General features: G+C 34.0%; 1 protein-coding gene across 5 annotated transcripts in view; it reads right to left on the bottom strand.

Annotated features, from left to right (window-relative positions):
- Nucleotides 1-843: 843 nt before the first annotated feature.
- BRINP3 (BMP/retinoic acid inducible neural specific 3) overlaps nucleotides 844-16049 on the bottom strand; it is a 396225-nt gene continuing 381019 nt past the window's right edge. For all 5 annotated transcript variants that reach the window (XM_050783215.1, XM_050783201.1, XM_050783228.1 and 2 more), the window contains one exon: nucleotides 844-2223. In XM_050783215.1, coding sequence (XP_050639172.1) covers nucleotides 1107-2223 — 1117 coding nt within the window. In that variant the 3' untranslated portion in view covers nucleotides 844-1106. The remainder of the gene's footprint in view (nucleotides 2224-16049) is intronic.

The raw sequence follows: 16049 nt of genomic DNA, 5'->3' as shown, positions 1-16049 counted from the left end.
TCAAGTTTACAGAAAAAAAACTAATAATATATCTAATATTATTTCACAAATAAATGGGAACTTACTTTTCACATCACCATTTTGAACTAAAATTGGTTTCATATTGAACTCATTTTCTCTTCAAAATATTTTTAGTATTATGAGCTTCTCTGGGAGAGGGAAACAAATCTATTTACGCTTGAACTAGTTATTTGAACATTTATTTTATACCATTACTTTACAATTTGTGAACTCTAGAATGTTTTATTGACACGGATAAAGTGCTGGAATAACTAGGTTTTCAGGACTTGAAATTAAAATAATTGTGCCGAGTGAGCTGATTACTGGTTCCTAGAATGTAGAAAGGGAAGGAGAAAGCAAGTTGCTAAGGAAATTAAGGGTTTGCTTTCTCCATGATATACCTTATTATCACACTGATTTTTCTGTATATTTGCCAAAATGTTCTGATATTTAAGAATTAGTTTATCTGAATACTTTAATTATAATTATGTCTCTAGTATTGGTTTCCTAAATACAGGTAATAAACATACTACTGTCGTTGTTCTGTTAACCATAAAACAAAAACAAAAACAAAACAAAACAAAAAAACTGAATAATAAGTATCCTATCTAGTTGGGTTTTCCATAAAGATAATTGAAAGAGACCTTCGAATGTTTCCATTAAAAAGTCTTGGTGAATTTTCCCCAGGTTCTAACAAACTATACCAAAATAGAACTCATTTCATGGAAAAAAGGAATCCCACAGCACTTCTTTTTAATAACTGTTCAGCTACAAAATTTTATTGGTATCTTTTTATGTTCCCGCTAGAGGATGTAATGCACAAAAGCATTGCCACGGAACATATAAAATTACAAATGAAATTTATTGTAAAAAGTAGAATGTCTTCTAGACTGGTGTCAGTATTTATTTCATTCATAAACCAAAACTGCAGTATAATATATTCATTGTCAGCAAGTTCATGTGTGTAAATTTCCATCCAATGTTATTGACTGATATAAGACAGATATTGAAAAGACAATTTAAATTTACTCTTCCAAACATAAACTGTTCCACAAAAGCACTGTAAAAACTCCTTCAAGATTTTGGGTTGTGCTTGACATTTATGGTTAACTACATAATTTGGTCGTGTCATAATCCATTGTGTTTGGCAATTTGGCATTAAAGGCCTGAAGAGCAGATTGGATCCTCACCACCTCACTAGTAGACAGCTTGAGTCTATGACGAAGCAAGCAAGAGAAAAGATCTAGACGACGCTGACCAGGTGGGGAGAGTTTATTTACACGGTCTCTGATCTCTAGTAGTTGCAAAAGTGCTGAGTCCTGGGATCCCTGAGTATAGGGGTAGTCCAGCTGCAAAATCAGGTCCCGAATTGCTTCAGGGTCAAAGTGCATGCTGTAGCCAAACACTTGAATGTTATTGATTTTCATATAGCCCAGGTTCCGGGAAGGGTCAATAAACTCCAAAGGTTCGTAGTAAATGCTTTCATTACCATTGGGGCCGTTGGACTTGATTCGGCTCCTCAGGTAGATGTGTACTGTCTCAAAAAATGTTTTCCATTTGTTCCCCAGAGTTAATGTCCAGTTATAACACTGCAGGGGGAGGTCCAACTTAGTCCGCTCCCAGTCTGGAAAGCTGTTTTCATTCACAGGCATAAACCAGCTCTCAGAGTGGCTGCCTCCGAAGGGATTGACGTAAACAGCCAGCACTGGCTCCAAGGTGCTGTTTTTAGTTAAGCAAATCTGTAAAGAGAGACCCAAAATCATATGGACCAGACTTGACTTGTACTTATTACTCTTCAAGGTGAGGAGCATCCGCTTACGCCAGGAGGGATCAAACCAGCTATTGAGGCGCATGTCATTGCTGATAAAAATGGCATGGACTTCTATTCGTCTGTCCGTTTTCTGCAGAAGATATTTCATTTCGAGATCTTGCAGGTCAGTTTCAAAGCCAATATAGTGATCGGTGGACTCGGCGACTTCAGGCTTGCAGAGCCCCTGGCTGAGCATGTAGCCGGTGTTGCAGGTGCCACAGCGGGTGCGGTTGTCTGGTGCGCATGTCAGGCAAGCGGAGGCGTCTCCCACTGTGCAGGGCAGGAACGCGGTGCAGACCACCTGGTCATTCGGACACGTGCACGAGTGCGTCTCTTCTGAAAAGCTGCCTAGGAGGCCGTTCTCATTGCAGTAGAGAAAAGACTGGATGCGAGTAAGCCAGTAGGTCGAGGTTCTAGAAATACAAAACAAAACGAATCTACATAAATACAAAGATATTTTGTGTACTGCAGTAAACTTTAGCTCAGAAATCTTCACTATCATTTCTTCAGGTCATCTCCAGCCAGTAATTTAAATGAAATAAAATATTCATAGAACTTATAATTAGACTATATAATACAAACACACACACGTGTGTGTATATTCCATTTATCACTGTGCAAAACAAGATTAGAGCTATACTTGATCTGAACTGCAATGCGTTTCTAAATATGTGATATCTTCTAAAGAGATTGCACGCTATCTCATTAGTGCACATGGAAGATAATTGTAGATAAAAATAGGTCATTATTATTTTGAAATAACAACAAAAAGAAACGTAAGTGATTTTATCATAAAATATCTGTAGGAGAATTAGAGCATATAAATGGTGATTGTTCATTCATTTACTCTTAGCTTCATAGACCACTAGTGTTGCAGGAAGCAGAATAGAAAGTAAAAGAAAAATGAAAGAAAACCAAACGGCTCTAAATTGTCAATCAGTGTATTTAGATGCTAGGGTTGTCATCAACATTGAAAGAACAAGTACCCACTCAAAAAGATCACATTATTAAAACATGCTTGAGTTTATTCTTACAGGCTGTTCAAGAAAATAGTTGAAAATATCTCATTAAAATCAACAAGCTCCTTCAATAAGGGGTAAGTGTGTTAGTTTAATGTGTTTGATTTGAGTCATTAACATTTTTTTTTCTAATCAGGTTAATCATGATTCCAATTTCAAATCTCACTTTTCCGATTTTCTCATGTTATTTAAACCATTTTGGTGTTTTAAAACCAGTAAAATAATGAAGGAAGAGCAATGGCCTTGTAAAAACACAATTCCTTGTTTTTAGTTTGTTGCTTTCTCATACTGGATGTATGATCATGGGAAAAGTTGCACAGCATCTATAACACACAGTTCTCTCATGTGAAAAATGGGAATAGTAATATCTTCCAGGTTGAGATTTTGTGAGAAATAAGTTAGGGTCTAACTCTGTGCATGTACTTAGAATATTGCAAAGTGTCTGTTTCACAGTAGATACACAACAATTCTATTTTTGGTATTCTTATGAGTTTTTGGTGTTCACATTTAATACATTTGGGATTTCCTGCAAAATATATATGCTGCACTCAGTCCTTTAAATATCTACTTACTATTTTTCATAGCGCCTTGTTCTGCTTAAGATTTTGTATTATTGTGTATTTACTTATTGTTATTGTTTCTCTCATTACATATAATACCCTTTTGCCAAACTCTTGTATGTTTTCTTTCATAGCTATATAACCTGTGCCCAGTAGAATTTCAGGAGATAACAAGCCTTTAATATTTATTGAATATTGAATAAAATGCATGGATTAGCCAAAGGAATATTTTCTAAAGAAGCGTATTTTTAAGTGAAATTTAAACGCTAGACTGAACATTTAATACACTTGGGAAATCCTAGCTCTGAAGTAGCACGTAGTAAAGTAATACAATACTTTATTTGACATTTGCACAATTAAAAACATGCAAAAACCTTTCTTGTCCAGCTTCTCTAAATGCAACTGCATTATATATACTCAGAAGAAAATAAAAAAGTAAATCAAATTTAAGCCAACCATAAAACATTTTCCTCTTAATTCTTTCTTACACTGAAAATCACTGATTGAAATCTTAAACCTATTAGATTCATGGCTTGAACATGTCTCCCAAAGTTCATATGCTGGGAACTTGGTTGCTAATGCAGTGATATTGTGAGGTAGTATCTAATGGAATATGTGTCCTTGGAGAAATGCCCTCATGAACAGATTAATGCCCTTATCTTGGGAGTTAGTTTCTTATAATTGGGCAAGTTTGGCTCCTTTTTGCTCCCTGTCTTGCCCTCTCTTTGCCCTTCTGCCATCAGATGATGCAGCAAAAAGGCCCTCCCCAGATGCCATTCTTTTGATCTTGACTTTCCAGACTCCAGAAACCTGAGCCAATATATTTTTGTTCATTATAATGACCAACTCTGTGACATTCTCTTAAAGCAGCATAATGTGGACTAAGATAATTCATTTTTTAAGTCCTCCAGACACTTTTAAGACAAATTCTCTCAAAAAATATCCCAAAAGCATGCCCAGTGTGTTGGGAAAGAACAAAAATGTGAGGCTGTTTGGCATTTCATAAACATTACATCAATATATAAGTGTCTCTGTTATGCTTGCTGTGGTTCCTTGTTTTCTCACCACAGAATATATGTGCAAAAAGCTTTCTTTTGCTGGTGTATAAAATAGGTTGATTAATCATTTCTGTATTTAGTCATAGAATTCAGATGTTAATACTACAGATTCATCATTTACAGTTACTTACATGTTTATACCATTTCATTCTTTTTTCAATCACATTTTTCCTCATTTATTCCTTCCTTGCTTTTTCTTTCTTCCTTTTTTCATTGCTCTCTCTCTCGTGCTGTCCTCCCCATTTTTGCTTCTTTATTCAGTTCTTATTTATGTATATCTATGTGTATCTTATTTATGTATATGTATATCTAATATCTAATAGAAACTACATAAAATATACATCCTATTCAGATGAAAATTATATTTTCTTCCCTGAAACCAAAGAATCAATTCCTTGAGCCAACTTATTTCCCACTGTAAGCTCTAATCATATTTCTAAATCATGAGAAGAAAACAATAAATGAAATGAATAGACCTAAGGCAAAAATAGAGCTCACAAAAGTAGGGCACTGTAGAAAGAATCATTTGGACACTTTAGAAAAACAAGAACTTTTTCCTGCTTTCCATCTTTTCCAATCCTTTGCACGTCTGGCAAATACATTATGGAAGGAAAGCGTTTCAGCTGTTGGATTTCAGCTTCTTGGGTTTCAGCTCTAATATATGAATATTGATAATTCAGCATACTGCCAAAGCTCTGGTACCCTGGGACTAAAGAGATAGCATGTAGATTTTCTTCCTCGCTCCTTTGTGTCCTTTTTCCTCTAGCATCTACCTTTTACTATTTTACTACATTCCATAAAGACGAAATAGATTTTTCAAGAAAGAAGACATGTAGTTACTTGTCTTTTCTTTAATCCTTGTGTAATCTTAGTGAAAGCAGCAGTCAAAAATAAAGACTAAGCACATTTCAGAATTGTATAATGGATTTTTCACATAGTTGGTTCCCCCACCCAACAAGGTAAACTTTAGCTCCCCTTACTTTATCCTAAAACTTCAAAAGAATTTTAGAGACACGTGTCCTGACAATTCAAAATTAGTTCGTATCAAGTGTATTTCCAGTTTGTTTCTTTTTATGCTTAAGTATTAACACAAATAAAAGAAGCCACATTTTATTCATGTATACACATTAGTTAGACACACTATTTACGGTCTACTTGGGCTAAGGATTGTGACTGCATGGGTGGCAGGTAGGTCTTCTACTGTTTTTTATCAAACATGTGGCAGTGTTCCTGACATCTGCTTTATAATACTTCAGTAAGCATTCTAAATAAAAGAAGAAAAAAGGAAAGGAGGAAAAAGACAGAGAGAAACTAAGGAAAGGGGAGGGATAAATATATTATGGTGATGGAACTATAGATTATTAAGGAACAGAAGAAGCAAACTAGAACGCAAACTTTAAAAAAGCAATTGACATGATAAATATCATGATTTGGAGCAGTTCAAGGATATAGGCAATCTTAATCTATCTGGAAGAATTTACATTTTGAAAATAATTCCTCAAAAATCTTTTAGGGGAAACAATTATGAGCAGAAAAATACCTTCCAGAGTTCACTTAAAATTTAATTGGAAAAATCAATCATTAGCTAAAAGGCCATTAATGTTTATATCATGGAGAAATCATGTGACATACTATTTTGAAATGTTTAGACAGCTGTTTATTCTAGTCATCTTTGTTCAACCTATAATATTTTCCATTTATTTAAGATTTGCTCTTCTCCACAGGATACACATTACACATGTTCCAAAAGAGGACTAGAGTAGGAGTGTGAATATCTGACTTTACAGCCATACTTTACCCTGTGACCTGTGACAAGTTACTTAGTCTCTTTAACCTTCAGCAGAAGCTTTGGAATTCAAGCAAACATTTGTTCAAATTAGGATTCTGCATGACTGTGGACTGTCAATAGCTTTCTGAGTCCCAATGTGTTAAACTGTGATTTCACTTGCTGATCTATTGCCAGGATGAAAGGATGTAACATGTAAAATCCATCCACGACAGTGTCTTACACTTGGTAAATGCTCATAATGAAACAACATGAATGAAATGTTTGACTCTAATATTTTTTGTTTTAAAGAAAATCAACTTAAGATTTGATCATTTCTTTCATAAAAGATGTTAGGTATGAGTGGTGAACCAAGTTCCTGGGCCCCAACCCAGACATAATAATTTCTAGGAGTAGGATTCAGGAATCTCATGTTAAAATATGCAGTCCCAGAGAACTATTATGTATACAAAGAGGTTGCAAGGTCCATTATGTATGTAAATCAACAACCCAAAATTGTTATTAGGGATTCCTTAAATACCAGCTAACCATCAATATGGAGGAATATGTCTACAAGAAGGTAAGGAAAAGTTGAAACTTCTGTAGGGAAGAGGACAACAGCAGATGGCTTTTAATTTACATGCATTTTGGGGCTCTGTGGCAACTATGTACAATAAAATTTGTAAACTATAGTAGAAATTTTACACATAAGAAGAATAAGCCACACACTAAAGCCTGTCATAATACATTACTTCTGTTCTGGTCCAGTAATATTAACTAACTGTTTGGTGAACATCTCTCATGTCTGGGGCCAGTCACTTTTTTTTTTCATCTCCTTTCAGTAGTTTGTAAATGCTAACCCCATTTTAAAATTTGAATATTATTGAACCTTATCAATTTTAATGACTTGGTTACATATCTATTAAGCATTAGAATGAAGACAAACTCAGAGGAAAATATCTAAGTATTATTTTTTAAATATGTGTTGAAAGTTTTGTTTCACAGGATAACGGAGTGAGGGAGGGAGCACATGGAAGCACTTAACAACCTCAGGGAAAACAGTCATTTATTGCCATAGCAGGACAACATCAAAGATACAATAACTTTTAATTGTGATATCACATTTAGGTTCTTGAGTGACAATACACTATATTGGCTTAAGACCATTTTCTTAGGAGCCAGACTGTCTACTTTGAATCCTGTTCATTTACTTCACCTGGAAAATAGGAATTAAATATAGGGTTGTGCTAACAATTAAAGCACAATTGCAGGTAAAGCATTTAAAAGAATGTGCACAGAATAAACAGGAAATAAATGTTACCTCTTATTCCTATTATTATGAATGTTATTCCCACTATCATCTTTTAAAGAAATATTGTAGGCATTTTCTTTATTATAGCCACTTTTTTTTCTCAGAAGATGGAACATTTCATTTTCTCTTCAACAATTCATGCACTCATGCATAATATTACACTATATCCCTGTGTTTCACCTTTTAAAAAATATATACCATTTTAATAACATGATCAAGACTGTATTTAAATATACTTGTATGCCCTCTTTGTGATCTTTTTGAAACCCTCAGAAATATGCAAAACAATATTGCTCAAATTCAGGACAAACATTCTAGATGTGTAGCGCTTTGCACTGAAGTATTAGAACATATGTTGGTAGAAAAACAATTACCTCGTCTCATAGTTAAATCTGTTCTGAGCAGTAATAATCTTATTTCAAAGGTCCCTTATTCCAACCTTCTAATCCTTTATTGCTCTCCAAATCTGTGCAATGTGGATCCAAACTTTAAAACCTAAACAATATAATTTCAGAATCTTTTTGAAGTTAAAGATTAGCACTTTTTTTTGGTTAGGCTATTTTATTTCTGCCTACATAGATTTGTTATTCTCAGACATGAATACTTTAAATATAAATTTGGAATTAGGCATCCACAGCCATTTAAGCAAGCATAAGCTGATTATTAGCTCAGTCACAGACAGATAAAGCCAAATAAAATTCTGCCACTTTCTCTCTCTTGACTGCTGCTCTGGCTATCTCAGTTTTGGCAGTGCTGCCTAGGGCTCATGTTGACACTCCTGACACACAACAGTTTCACTCTTGGAAATAATTTTACACTCTGAGAAAAGGAAACGTCGCTTTCAAAGATCCTTCAACTTTGAGTCTCTCAAGAAAGTACACACACACACACACACACACTTTAATTTATTAACCTAAATTCAATTATCTACTAATACTTTTGGCTTGCAAGAAGGCAATGAATAAGTGCGTGAAGCAGTTGAAGATGTAGGTTATATTTTAAAGATAATATTAGCTGATGTTAACATTCATTGGGCTTTTCTCATGTGAACAGTAGTATTACAAGGATTATTTTATTGTCACAATTCTCACTACTCCCTGATATAAGTATGCCTGTTATCCTAACTTACAGATAAGCACATGAGTTGTAAAAAATTTAAATAACCAGAACGTGTCCAAGGCCAAACAGCTAGTAAGTGCCAGATCTAAAGATATATCCCCTGGTCTCCATTTCTCCAGAATCACAGCTTCTTATGATCATGAACAGATATAATTCAAATAATTTATTACTTCATCTGGTTAAGTGGTGTGCACAGAAAAGTCTGCTTACTTCTCAGAGAACTATAGAAATTTTCTGCCCACATCTATGCTGCATTTGATTATATAATTAAAAAAAATCAATAGATAAATGTCTCTTCCACTTAAAACATAAAATACAAAAAGAAACACATCAACATTCAAAGTGAGAAACATGAGGCACACAAAGATAAACACAATTACTTTTCTGGAAGTAAAAAATTACCAAAAATACTTATATTTTAAAAATTAGCATACATATGCAATTTTCTATCAAAGATTACTGTCAATTGAAATATATTTTTCACTAAATCATATATTAAGATAAAAGGTTTAAAATGTATTATTATAGGCAAGTTCAGGCTGTTAAGTAGTTAGTGTAATTGAGGAATATTGATACATGCAATTATTTTGCAAATAAGAGCAATCAGGCCTCTCCTATGTTCTTTTATAACATCCTGGTATTCACCCCACCATAATATTCATTACACCAGGTCACTATTATCAAACCAGCTACATCATTTGTATCCTGTGAGTGAAAACAATTATGTACACATGCGCACATATATAATGAAAACAATTATATATATGTGTATATATATCATATGTTTATTTCACAATTTTATTATCATAAAGTACCTAAATCAGTTTATAGTGTTTATGCTTAAATCTTTGCATTACAACCTTCAAAACCTTTATTGCTCTTAAAATTTCTGCATTATGAGTTCAAATTTGAAAATCTAAACAATAAATTTTAAGGAATTTAAAAGTATAATATTATTTTTAAACGGTCATTTCATTTCATCCTTCATAATTCTGTTCATCTGTGACCCTAATATTTGAAACTATATATAAATTTTATATGAATAAATACATTAATGAACAGCATGGAGAGGAAGCTAGAAAAGCAAATGCAGACCTAACCTGGAAATGTCCCTGGTTGTAAAGAATTTTTAAAAACATATATTTAACATTGTTTTCTTAGTACCCAGTGAGTGGTAGACATTTTAAAACCTGGACTTATTTTCATAATATCTGTTTTTCTTTAAAATATGTTTCCTGATCAATTTCCCATCAGTTTAAAGACAGATCAATAAATTTTTCTTGATGAACATTGAAAACCTGAAAACAAATGAAATTGTATCATTTAAATAATTTAATGAAATTTCAGTGTGCTTCTAAAAGTGGTACAATTTAGCATCCCTCCAAACCAAATGTCTCTGGCCTATTTTTGCTCTTTTTACAATCATCGTTGTTGTCCTCAATGCTGAATATCAGCTCATTCCTTTGTGTCTCAATTAAAGCAAGAACTTGGTTTCTGAAAATCCTGAATGCAGGGTTTTTTGTAAAATAGCTTTATTAGATTTGTATTTCCAAGCTAATCTACTTAAATTGATCAATTTCTGATTGCATGATACCCCAATACCTTTCATATAAAAATCTAAATTATTTTGAAGTCTACATTCTGACAACATCTAGTTGTCATTACTCGATAAAATATTTTCTTTGAAGTCTTTACATTCTGATAACATCTAGCTGTCATTACTCAACATATTTTCCACACTTACAAATCTGTCCTTGTTACCGTCCTAAATATGTCATGTACAATTTCAACTACCTGGAATTTTCTTTTACAGAATCGAATGTCCTTTTTCCTCTGCTTAGCCAGTTCAAGATTTAAATTCAATTTTTCTTACCCTAAATGATCTTCCTTAACAATCTAACTTACAATGACTTACTTTTTTGGACCAGTGTATTAATTGTTATAGATATTACTGTATTTGTAATTCAGCCCTCTATAACAATATAGTGTTGTAGAATAGATTCTTATCTTAAGATTTCAACTAAAATATACAATTCCTGATAGTATCTGTGTTTGTCTACATGTTAGCTTTCCTAATTGGAATATAATCTCCTAAGAAAGAAGAAAATGTATATTGTTACACTAGAATCCCTAGAGACTAACAAAGTGCTTTTTCTCCCAACCTCTCCAAACAAAATTGCTAGATCAAAATTGACCTGGACTTATGTTGGCAAGAAAATGTAACAGTGAATACTCTTAAAACCTCTCTTATGGGGAAAATCAAATAACTTAGGCACTGAATTTTTTTAAATGAATTTGTGATCTACAAAATAATCATCTGATTTCTGGTATTATAAGTCATATGACAGCTATGTCATCAAATAACAATATGGCATTCTAGACTCTATATTATTGTTCAGGAGTTTGATTGACTAAAATGTAATTTCAAAACTGGTCATCTTTAAAATGCTAATGTAGATGGAGACACTGGAGCTGAATAGTTGTCAGAAACTGGGCCATTAAAAAACAAAACAAAAAAAAAACACCAAGAAATATCACCTTCTGGGAGTCCTGGATTGGTGATCTTCATGGATCAAAAAGGTCACCCAAGTCACATTCACAATGCAAGAGCTTAATAATAATGTTTTCTAGCGCTTGGAATAAAATTCTGAACTCAGAATCATAACTGCATTAACACAGATGCCACAAAATCACTAGGAAATAATAGGTTATATGGCCCTTGTAAATGTTACCTTTTATGAGAGAAGCAAATTGTGTGTGTGTGTGTGTGTGTGCATGCGTACTAGTATAAAATTTATACAGTGGTTTAAGGAATGACAATTCATAACTTTAAAAGTTGTCTCATTTAAAATACTAATAGAAACAGTAAAATATGGTCCTATTTCACATGATTTTGCTTTTCAGGAAAAAGAGTACATAGGTATTATCTCCTAATTTTTCTAACAACTTAATATTACATTATGTTTGCAGAAAATAAAATCAGAATGTATTAAATGACTGTTCTAAAGGCAGAAGCAATCTAGTATGCCTAACCATCTTTGGCCACATTCTTTTCCAGATAAGACAACAAACGATGATGATTTAACTTAAATTACTATCTCACATCTGCATAAACAAATATTTAATCCTTGGTTTTCCAGACAAACATACAAAATGTAGACCATCTCCTTCACCTCACTGACAGGACTCTCACTAACCAAAATACCATCTAATTGGGGAAAAAAAAAAAATGAGTCTCTTTGGATCATATCAGCAACAACACAAATCGAATGGGTATTAAAAATACACTGTTCTCTCTTTTGTGGGGTAAACTACAACAATACAAATGAGAGCCTTTTATCAGCTGGCAAGAAGATAGAAATTTGTGTTACTTGAAGAGCTTCCTCTGTTCAGTTAGCAGGGAGAAAATCCGTAAGCTTTTTCCTTAGTGTTTCTAGTTCAGCCTTAATGTAATTTTTGAACAGTAAATCTACTTTGACATCATTTGACTATCAGATAGTATTGGGTTTTTTTGGTTTACAAAGTTACGTTAACTTATCTTTTTGTATTCATGTATTACTTTTATCATGTATTGTCTTTTGATATTAAAATGATTCTTTGGAAGATCAAAAGAAAAAGCCACATCATATGTAAATAATTGCTAAAACCATGATATGAAAAGTTACATAATTTCTCTCATATATTTACATATGATATGTAGATTAAATACCTATTCTAACAAATATAGTTTGACCTTATAAAATCATATATAATTTTCAAGCCAAGAATTAACAAAAGTCCTTCTGGACATAGTTTACCAGATCCTCAGTATGTACTTACTAGAGGTCTGAGTCACAATCTCTCCAGTATTCAGAGCCATCAACCTATTGACGCATTCCTCATGTATACCATAAAGTAATAATCACAAGTATACAATGTGATGGCTAAGTTTTGGTATCAACTTCACTGGATTAGGGGATGCCCAGATAGCTGGAAAAGCATCATTTCTGGGTATGCCTGTGAGGGTGTTTCCGGAAGAGATTCCCATTTGAATCAGTGGACTGAATAAAGAAGATGTGCTCTCACCCAATGTGGGCAGACACCTTCTAGTCCAATGAGGACCTGGATGGAACAAAACATCAGGGGAAAAGCAAACTCGTTCACACTCTCTTCTGGAGCTGGCACACAATTTTTTTTTTTTTTTTCCTGTCCTTGGACATCTGAATTTCAGGTTCTCCAGCCTTTGGACTCCAAGACTTGCACCAGTAGTCCCTCAGGTTCTCAGGCCTTCAACTCTCAGACTGAGTTACACTATTGGCTTCTCTGGTTCAGAGGCTTTCAGATTTGAACTGAGCCTCATGACTGGATTATGTGGTTCTCCAGCTTGCAGGTGATCAACTGTGGGACTTCTCAGCCTCTATAATCATGTGAGTTCATTCCTCTAATAAGTCCCCTTTCATATGTGTGTGTGTATATCTGTATATATCTGTTCTACTGGCTCTGTCTCTCTGGAGAACCCTAATACAATAAAGAGAACTCACCATGTACATGATGGACTATGAAACATTTTTTGCATATTAATGCTTACTTAGTCTTTGCAACCAATATGTGTGGTGAATGCTCTAACTGTCTCCACTTATAAGCAGGGAGAGTAAGGTACACTGGATACCTCTTAAGTTACAGGACAGTCTGTCTAGGAAAATGAGCTGGAACTCATGCTGTCAATCACTCTATTATCTATCATGTTACTAGCCCAAGAAGGTCACATAAAATATTGTGAAAAAAATATTGAGAAAATATATTTTTCTAGGTAACTATAATCTCACACCCTTCTAAGGTGAGAGTTGTCTGAAACATTTCAGACAGCCCAGATAAGCTTTGGAAAAAAAAAAAAAATATATATATATATATATATATATATATGAGCTGCTCTACTTTCTCTGGATGAAGCAACGCAAAGTAACATGGGCATGTAACTCACACTGGCATCTTAATATCATCCTGATATTTATAGTTTCTCTACAGTTTAGCCAAACACACTCTACTAAAACACATATTTCATAGAGTATGTTAAAGCCAGATGACTGTGGAAGTCCTGTAGTATAAATGGAATTCTGAAGTGACTTGGATCAGGATATCTCAGACCTTTTATTCAACCAGCTTAAAAGCTAAAAAAGGGTGAACTCACCTCAGTTGATGTTTGCAGCCATTAGGAATAGATTTTTAGGTTACATCTATATTCCATGAAAAAAAATTACAAAAACTGAATGGACATAGGGCTAAAACCAAGTAGCCTTTGATTTTGAAAGTTAAGTTATTATGTAAACACTTTGAATCACAATCCATGATTCTTCTAGCACAAGATAAGCCTGTCAAAAAACTATCATGAACTAGACTACACTATTTTATTAAAACTTTAGTTGGATCATGTGGTCAGGAGATCAAGACCATCCTGGCTAACACGGTGAAACCCCGTCTCCTCTAGAAATACAAAAAATTAGCGGGGCGTGGTGACCGGTGTCTGTAGTCCCAGCTACTCCAGAGGCTGAGGCAGGAGAATGGCGTGAACCTGGAAGGCGGAGCTTGCAGTGAGCTGAGATCCCGCCACTGCACTCCAGCCTGGGCGACAGACTGAGACTCAGTCTCAAAAAAAAAAAAAAAAAAAAAAGGAACTTTAATTGGGACAGAGGAAGGGAATTACTTTGGACTTGGTGGTAATCACCTCCTTATTTAAATAGTTTATTCAAAATATTTCCATTCTGTCTTTAATTAGTAGGTCATCTTTATATATATTGAAGTGTTACAGTATCTGGTTGTGTGAGGTGCAAAGGGAATCTGAGGAGGTAAGTGAGAAACAGCAGCGAGATATGTAATTTAAGAATGGGTGCTTTATTTGCCATTGGTTGCCTATCCAATATTCACAGGTCTATTATTCTTGCTAACAGAACCTTGATTTTGTTCAACACAATGTGCCAAAATGAAACAACTTTTCCAGTTTCCCTTAGAGGTCGCTATGTTACACAGTTCTGAAACAAACAGAGGTCTAATGTGGGAGAGTCTTGGATTGCTTCTTACTCCTTAGTCAATAGCCATGGCGTACTCTACTACTTTCTGCTATTCACCCTGAAAATAGACATGAGATCTCAAGCTGCAGGAGACTTCTTGCCATTTCAAGACCACAAACATAAGGAAACTAGAGGAAGGGAGGGTAAATAATGGATGATTGACCCTGAAATCAATTTGAGAGACCACTGGGAGCAATTTTTTTCTGTATTAAAAAGAAAAATTAAGAACCGTCTGTGAATGGAGATTGGAGGGTTGGAGGAGTGTTCCAGGGCTGAAACAGCTTGAATGGATTTGCATACTAAGTCTCAAAAAAGTGTTTAGAGGAAAATACCTCCAAAACTAACTTGTTTTTAGCAACTCTAAAATGAAAGCCAAGCAGGCCAAATTTTCTGAGCTTTTGTGGAATAAATATATATAAAGACTAAAAATCTGAAAGAGAAAGTTGAGCTTATTGACTAAATGGACAGGTGATTTTATTTCACCCAACAGAGGGAAAATATATAACTTAGTACAACAATCAAAAAAAGTAGTAATAACATGGGAAAGAATGTGGAGGTTCCAAGCATGACTGGATATACCTGAAAGCTTTTTAGTGCTTGTTGAAGATAAAACCTGGAGGCGTGTAAAGAAAAGTCTTTTAAAAATTAAATATGTGTTTTCAGCCTCAGCAATCCATATCACACTGTTCCTGCAACAATGTCAAATTAATGTTGAGAGTATAGGCTATCTGCTTGATTTATGAGAATATATTCTAGTGTCAAATAATAATAGAATATTAACTGAAATGAGACTGCAATCATTGAATATTTCTATGCATTAGTATATTATGACTTCCCTGACCATGGCACCACAGGAGGCAAGTAGCATAGCCTATATCTTTCATAATGCTTTTTTGTTTTTGCACTGAAAAGATTAGAAAAATCCATTTACAGTCTTGGATTATGTAAAACAATTTGTAAATTAATAAATAGGTACTGAATTTTTAATCTAATTCATACTTTTTCGTTTTCTAGAGAATCAAAAGTCTCTCTTTAGTGTCTTCTTAACTGTATTTGGATTCTTCTAAGAAATATTTTATTCCTCATTTGAGTTTATTCCCACATAAATCACTCCAGTAAATGATATGAAGCTCAGCATTTCCCTAGTTCTCTAAATTGGAAGAAATCTGTCACATATATCAATGCCTTAAGTTGTTTTGATGAGAATTGTACTGAAACATTACATTCCCCAGGAAAGAACCCAGGATTAAATCAAACCCACTTTCAATTCAGTATTCAAAGCACAGGGCTTCATGTTAAAAGAAAATGATATAGTTCTTTTTCTTCATGAAAGCATTGTTGAATGGTACAAACTTTCAGCTA

This window comes from Macaca thibetana, chromosome 1, assembly GCF_024542745.1.
Source record: "Macaca thibetana thibetana isolate TM-01 chromosome 1, ASM2454274v1, whole genome shotgun sequence".
In the NCBI taxonomy this organism is placed as follows: Eukaryota; Metazoa; Chordata; class Mammalia; order Primates; family Cercopithecidae; genus Macaca; species Macaca thibetana.
Note: the sequence above shows the minus strand (reverse complement) of the source record. Positions and strands in the feature narration are given on the sequence as shown.